This window comes from Peromyscus leucopus, chromosome 7, assembly GCF_004664715.2.
Source record: "Peromyscus leucopus breed LL Stock chromosome 7, UCI_PerLeu_2.1, whole genome shotgun sequence".
Classification (NCBI taxonomy): Eukaryota; Metazoa; Chordata; class Mammalia; order Rodentia; family Cricetidae; genus Peromyscus; species Peromyscus leucopus.
In genome coordinates this window covers 64,837,813-64,845,310 of record NC_051069.1, presented here as the reverse complement: position 1 = coordinate 64,845,310, position 7,498 = coordinate 64,837,813, and the positions used below count along the sequence as shown (strand labels likewise).

At 38.2% G+C, this 7,498-nt stretch overlaps 1 protein-coding gene across 8 annotated transcripts in view; it reads right to left on the bottom strand.

The window, feature by feature from the left end:
- Window positions 1-4,883: 4,883 nt before the first annotated feature.
- The window catches only part of Gria4 (glutamate ionotropic receptor AMPA type subunit 4), a 397,921-nt gene continuing 395,306 nt past the window's right edge, over window positions 4,884-7,498 (bottom strand). For 6 of the 8 annotated variants that reach the window (XM_037207784.1, XM_037207785.1, XM_037207786.1 and 3 more), the window contains one exon: window positions 4,884-7,273. In XM_037207784.1, coding sequence (XP_037063679.1) covers window positions 7,109-7,273 — 165 coding nt within the window. In that variant the 3' untranslated portion in view covers window positions 4,884-7,108. The remainder of the gene's footprint in view (window positions 7,274-7,498) is intronic. The other 2 variants (XM_037207789.1, XM_037207788.1) reach the window with 2 other exon arrangements.

Here is a 7,498-nt window from a genome sequence, read left to right as displayed (position 1 = left end):
AACTGTAAGTCCCAGAATTAAATCAATGATCATGAGGAAGGGGAAAGAAATATTGAGGAGATATAAGGAACTGAAAGTTCTGATTAATTAGATATGAGCATGATGAAGAAATTAGATACATGTTTATGTTAGAAACATATAAAGAGATGAAAAGATTGATATGCTTTGATTAAGAAGTCAAAACAGATAATCAGCAAGCAATTGAATATGTGGGACTAGAGTAGACAATAGAAATGTCTTTATTGGTGACTGTAGACATTTTTGTGGTAGGGAGATCTACCTAGTAGAATATGTCCTATGAGAGGAGAATCGAACAAAATGTTCAAGCATGAGTTCAGGGAGGTTTGGTGTGCAAAACCAGAGAACATAAAGTTCACTGAGAAGGTACAAACAAAGGACTAAAGGCAAATGGCAGTACCATTTGTGCTATACATGAAGTAATCAAAGAAAGGTGATAGGACATTAACATCCATGAAAATGTATAAGAGCTTAATTGGCTTAATTCCATATTTAATTTCTTTACTCAATTTGGCTACATTGTGCTTAATAGTGACCTTGGCAAGAACATTTTGATGAAGTGACAGAGTCAATTTGTGGGATTACAGACTCAAGGTCACTTTCTTCATTGATTGGTTCAAGATTGGAAGGCATGGTGAGAAGTTGGGCATTATCCAGAGGAAGATGAAGAGATGGGGACCACAGATCTGCTGTTTGCTCCTTGTCATAAGTGACTCAAAAAACATACAAGCAAAAATCAATGGGGAATCAGAAACTGTAAAGTTGGGATTAAGTGAAGCCTCTATACTGACCTTACTCAGAATGACAATTGAACTTAGGGTGTACTAAATAGATAGGACAAACTCCAAAGTCCTTAGTGAGTATATGGCAAAGATGGAGAAGTCAGTAACCAAGGTGGACAAGCAAGCAGTTTATGAGTTCATTTTAATAGTGTGATATATATATATATATATATATATATATATATATATATATATCTTGCTTCCTTTTTGTTTTTATTGCATTTTTTTTTTTTTTATTTGAGAGAAGATCTTGCCAAACAGCATAGACTGGGCTGGAACTTGCTGTGTTGCCCAGGCTGGCCTTACACTCTCAGTCCTCTAGTTACAATATTGAGACTTCAGATGCAAGCCACTGTTCTGCTGATAACATATTCAAAAATTAATTTAATATATGTATGCGTGTGTGTATGATGTCTCTTTGTGTATGGGCATGCATGTATCCAACTGCTTGTGGAGATCAGAGGACAACTTTTGGGAGTCAGATCTCTCCTTCATCTGTGAGTTCCAGGGATTGAGCTAGGATTTTTTTTCTTTTTTTTTTTCTGTGAAGAGACACCATGACCACAGCAACTCTTATAAAGAAAACATTTAATTGGAGTGGTTCTCTAGCTCATAAATGCGTGTGTGTGTGTGTGTGTGTGTGTGTGTGTGTGTGTGTGTGTGTGTGTGTGTGTATACTCTGAGTCATAATTTCAAGGGTTGCCATTCCTTTACCTTCTGTATTTGTGTGGAACATGGAGTAATGGGGAGAGTTTTTAGGATGGCAAAAGTTTCCTTATTTTGTATTGAAGGTGAGAATGGAACACATGGAGTCAGAGATGCAGAGGAGAATGAGATGACTTGGATGTGAGATTGTATGCACAGCCTGCATTTAGATCTACTGGGCTGAGCATCAAGTGACAGCTCAGTCCCAAGGCTTGTAAAGCCACATACTCTGATAGTGGAGAGAGTAATAATGGAAAGAGTCCATTTCCATCTCTGAGAAATACCAGGTAGATAGGATTGATGGATCCCATGATTTAGAAGTTTGAAAAAGCACCAGTTTTATATGTATAAAAGATATTAATTTCTAAATGGAGCCAAATACAGACTAAATTGGTTTAGATTCTGTTTAAAAAACTCCAAAGCTTTTACATTAATGTTGGAAAAGTAGCATTAAAGAGCTGGCAGACATTTCTATACAGGCAATGATAAATGATTTCTTAGCATCATCTCAAACATGACAGAATATTCTTCTTGATTCTGTCCTCCTCCTGGGCATCCACAGTGTCAGTCTGTCTCCTGTTAGAACTGTAAAGGTGCTATCCCATCAAAGAGGAATGCACTAAGTATTACACACCTAATTGTAACAGGAATCTTAAAAGTTCTTATTAATAAAAACAAGCCTGAGGCCAGTTATTGGGGTGAATGCTGGAAGATCAGAGAAGCAGAGCAAGCCACAGCTACCTCACCTCGCCAGTTCCTCAGCTGGTCCTGTTTCCTCAGACTGGAAGCCTCTAAGTCTTCATCCAGAATAAATCTCAGCTCAACTGCTGCTTGAAGCCTGAAAGCTTAACCAGCCAAAATGCTTAACCAGCAAAATGCTTCTAGTTTCTGGTCTTCACCCCTTATATATCTTTCAGTTTTTGCCATCGCTCCCTGGGATTAAAGGCTCACTTCTTGGGATTAAATGCGTGTGTCACCATGCCTGGCTGTTTCCAATGTGGCCTTGAACTCACAGAGATCCAAGGGATTTCTACCTCTGAAATGCTAGGATTAAAGGTGTGAGTGCCACCATTTTCTAGTCTTTGTATCTAGTGACTGTTCTGTCTCTGACCCCAGATAAGTTTATTAGGGTGCACAATATTTTGGGGAACACAATACCACCACACCTAATAGTGTAATAACTGGGGCCTGAGCATCCCTTCTCTCTTAAAAAACTCTTTTGCTTGGGGCTAGCAAAATAACGAGGTCTGGAGTTTAGTTCCCAGCACTTCCTGTGATTCTACATCTAGGGGATCTGTGATGCCCTCTTCTGGACATGTTGGGTGCTGCACTCACATAGACATGCCTTGACATATGCATACTTAAATGCAGAAATAAAATCTTTAAAGAAGAAAGATAGCCTTTGGCCACTTGAGAAAATATTTTCCTTTACACAATCCCCTTCATTTTAGTGTTCCTCTGTCTTATCTTTCATTAATTTGTGAATTCTCTTCCACTTTCAAAGAAAATAAGATCAAAGCAAAATAAATGTGTGAATAAGTTTTTTCTTATTTCACAGATAGCAATTTAGTGTTTTCCTTTTATCTGAGATAAAATTTCTGTTTTTATCTCTTCTAATAACATCATAATCATTGCATAAAATATCTCTCTTGAAAAAGGCTCATTTGCTTAGGGAATATGTAAGTAAATCACCTATTCTATTTGCTTTTGATTTTACAAATAATAAGACTGCAGTTTTCACTACTGTCTGAGACCAAAACTCTTTTGTGCATGAAAACATGCCCTTTGGAACCATAATATATAAAAAAAACAAAAACAAGCAAACAAACAAAAAACCCCACAAAGCTATCAGTCCAGTTTGTCTCTCAGACTGTCCAAAGTATCATTTTTAGTTTGGGTTTTATTTCTGTTACTACTGACTTGGCAATATAAGTTGGGGTATTCTGTTTTCTGAGAATAAAAATCTTGTGTGTTTTCATTGATTCTGACTTAATGTATAAGGTTGTGCTTAAGTACCGACAAATAAATATTGAACAACTACTGTGCCTTAGGAAACAAACTGAAAGAGTGTATATAGGTGGGAAAGCCAAGTGACACAGATAACACATGCAGGAATCAGAAATGAATACAATACTTTTGAGACTGGCATTTCCAATGAGTTATGGGGCTGACTGTAACAGCAAGGTTCTCTTTAGGTCTCCTCACGGTAGTCACTGCATATTGATTGCCTAGCTTATGGAGCACCTGAGAAGTTTTTGTCTGAAATATTGTTTCACTAAATGTCGATCTTTTGTGTTCAGTAACTGGGCTCTTACACTTTGTGGAATCAAATATTTTAAACTTAAAATTGTGTCTGAAGTATTATTGTGTGTATATGATGAGTTTGTATATGTGTGTGTGAGAGAGAGCCAGAGCCAGAGAGAACCAGAGAGATAGATAGATAGAGATAGAGATAGATAGAGATAGAGATAGAGAGAGAGAGAGAGCGCGCGAGCGAGCGAGCATGCATGCCACAGTGCGTGTGTGAAGGCCAGAGGACAACTCTGAGGAGCCAGTTCTCTCTTGCTACCCTTATATGGATTGTCATCAGTCTTGCACGGCAAGCACCTTTACCCACTGAGCTTTCTAGCCTTAACTTTCATATGTTTTAAAATCACATTTCTACATTTAATAACAATTCAGCTACTAAGACTCCAGAGCAGTTCCAAAATTATTCTTTTCTTTTTCCCAAAATTACTTTATACTGTAAAAAAAATATGTCTTTAAAATAGCACAAATCCACTCCAAGCTTAAATGAAAGCTAGTAAGTATATCTGAATACTAAGCTTAATCCTTGTTCTGAAGTGCTTAATATTCTAGTTAGGTAAATTGTGCTACAGATTTATAGTTAAACAGGGCACCTGCCTACCTGATAAGAGAATGTCAAATTGCCTCAGGCAATAAGTACTCTTGTTACTGCCAGGACTACTTCTCTTCATAACATACTAAATAAAATTTTCTTTGTTTTTGCATAGTCTTTAAAAAAAGAAAAGAAAGGAAAAGCTGGGTATGGCGACACACGCCTTTAATCCCAGCATTTGGGAGGCAGAGTTAGGTGGATTTCTATGAGTTCGAGGCCAGTCTGGTCTACAATGCAGGTTCCAGGACAGCCAAGGCAATGCAGAGAAACCCTATCTTGAAAAACCAAAAAGAGAAAATTTATTAAATATTTTATGTGTATTTCTTTTTAGCTATTTTCCTCAGTGGTATTGAAAATATCATGAGGTCAGCCAACCTTCAGTTTCATTTTAACCCATTCTATACCTAATTTATATCCCAGGGACTCTTAAGGAGAAAATAAGTTTTTCTGCATCAATTTAATTAAATCAATTCAATTAGTTCTTTCATTCAACAAATATTTATTAAGCACCTACAATATGCCAGGCACTGTGCTGGGTGCTGGGGATACACTGTGAACGAGATAGACACAGTCCCTGCCCTCAAGGAGCTGACAGTCTAGTAGTTTACAGACAAGTACATAGGCAATTACAATGCAGTATGATGAGTGCCGTGATGGGTAAGAACATTAAGAATGGCGCGTAACTCAGCGTCATAGGCAGAGCTAGTGGATAATCATGGAAATCTTCCCAGTACAAATAAAATCGAGTGCTGAAGGATGAGTGACAGTTGGGTAAAGACAGAAGAGCTGCAGACTGAAGAAATGGGAGATGCAGTGTTCTGTGTGCTGTGGAGGTCCATTTGCTGGCTGAGAAAGTTGGGTAGGAGTAAGAGAAAAAGATATCAGGGCGGGCCCAGATTGTGAAAGGAATCATTTGCTCAGTAACAGAGAATTAACCTTTCTTGAGGGACACTGCATACATGTGTTATATGAATTACATTGCAGTGATGCACAGTTATTAAATGAGAATTATAAGGGCTAAAGGGAAGGAAATCAATCTCCATATTTCTGCCAGAGCTTCCATGGTGTCACACCCTGTGCCCTCACCAGGCCACCTTGCTGCACAAGCTCTGTACGCAGGCACTGACAAAAGGCTCTTACCATCACCTCCTCCTGTGAAAACTCAACTCAACCTTCAAGGCCACACTTGAGGAATCATCCTAACTTGTGCTTTCTGCAAAGATTCCTCAGTCCGTGATTTTTATCTGTATCATTGAACTTATTCATCATTTCAAATGAAGCAGATTTTTTGAACCATAAGTGTTTTGTTTTCTTAAAAATAGACATGGTACAATTTTTTTTCACAATTTCTGGGTAAAAATAAGCATTCAGTTTTCAGCTGTGGTCTACCCCAAACAATTATCAGTGCCTTCAAAGAATCCAAACGGAAGTATAGGAATGAGGTTGATAGTCTAAGAGACACTGAAGTCTATGCAGCAAAATAGTCAAGTAAAATTTCCACACAGGCGTATTGTTGTCAGAGCAGCTGCTCGCTCCCAGACTCAAAGTCTCCATCTTTGACAACTTGATCTATTAACAAATGAACCCAAGGTCTGTAAAGGAAGGGAAGCATAGTATGCGGACATAATAACAAACTACACTTTCTGATATGGCCTATCCCTTGACTTCTATATCTCTCATGGGGTCTTTGAATTTCTCAAATAACTTGCACAATCATAGGGAAAAGATTTAAGTTCCTTTGATAGATACTGTAAGAAAAACTCTTGTTTTATTCTTTGGGGTGGGTACAAAAACCACAGTTTTGTACACAGAACAGGATTATAAATTATATTGATAACATGAGTGACCCGTAGTCTTTTTTTAATTCTACATTGCGGATGGATGACTTCATGTCAACGTTTTCTTCACTTTTTTCTTTTTGTTCCTGATAGACAAACACAATCTATGTACCAACTTGTGTGACAGAGTGAAGGTTACAGGAAACAAAGTGACCAACAACTTTTACATTAAAAAAGTCTCTGAAGTTTGTTACAGTGATGACATTTATATCAATTATTGCAATGTATTGTTCCCTAAGATGGTTAGAAAAAAGAATTGTGTTGTCCTCTACCGGATTGACTTCAGTTAAAAAGCAAGCATGTTTCAGTATTGTTTTATTTCCAAAGTAACTGTAAATGCTTTCTTTAAATTTTGTTGGTTGTTTTCACAGGATTTACATGTTAATTATTTTCTTATCACATTTTAGTGACTGCTTGTCTCAGCTGCAGATTATTCCATCGACTACAAGGATGTTCTGGAGACACAGGCTAGCAGGTTCCTTGACCTCTATTAACTGTTGAATCCCTCGCTGTGGTGACCAAGGCCTTTCTGAGAAAGAACTTCACAGTTGAATGCTCTAACTGGCCAGTCTGATTAGTTTTAATTGCGCTCAAGTGAAATTTGTTGTTGTTAATACACCCATCCCAGACACCCCCCCACCCACTCGCCCCCAAAAAACTAAATTGAGTTTTCCTGATATAAAATCCAAGTCTGAATTTCCGTGCTGAACTCATGCACTGGTTCTGTCCGGCACTCAGAACATCCTTCCTGTTCTCAGCCAAAGGATGGGTTAATCCAAGACCCACGCTGGGCCTGTCCCTCCGGACTGCATTTCCATCAGTCACCAACACAGTTTAATTAAGGCACTCAATTATATTTTTGGTTTTTATGGTAGGTCCGATGCAATGACAGCCAATCCCGAACTTTGTCTAATTGCAGTTCCTGTGTGTACGGCCTTGGGGCAGTCGGGGGTCAGCACACGGCCGTTTTCTCCCACACTCCCAGTGATGGATAACCTGGCTTTGTTTCTTATGGCTTCAGAAAAAGTCAGCTGGGTTGCATGAAAAGGAAACAGAGAGGATGCCGGGTGTTATGATATTTCTGTTGCTGCAACAAAATGTGGCACATCAAACACCAAAATATCGATAATTAGACATCTGCATTTTTTTTCCTTTGCTTTTTGGTCATAGGCAAATTGCTTATACGGGAAAGGAAAGCTCAGACACAACAGGAGATGAATTAATCAGCCTAGAGTTTTAGGTCCTACATATTTAAA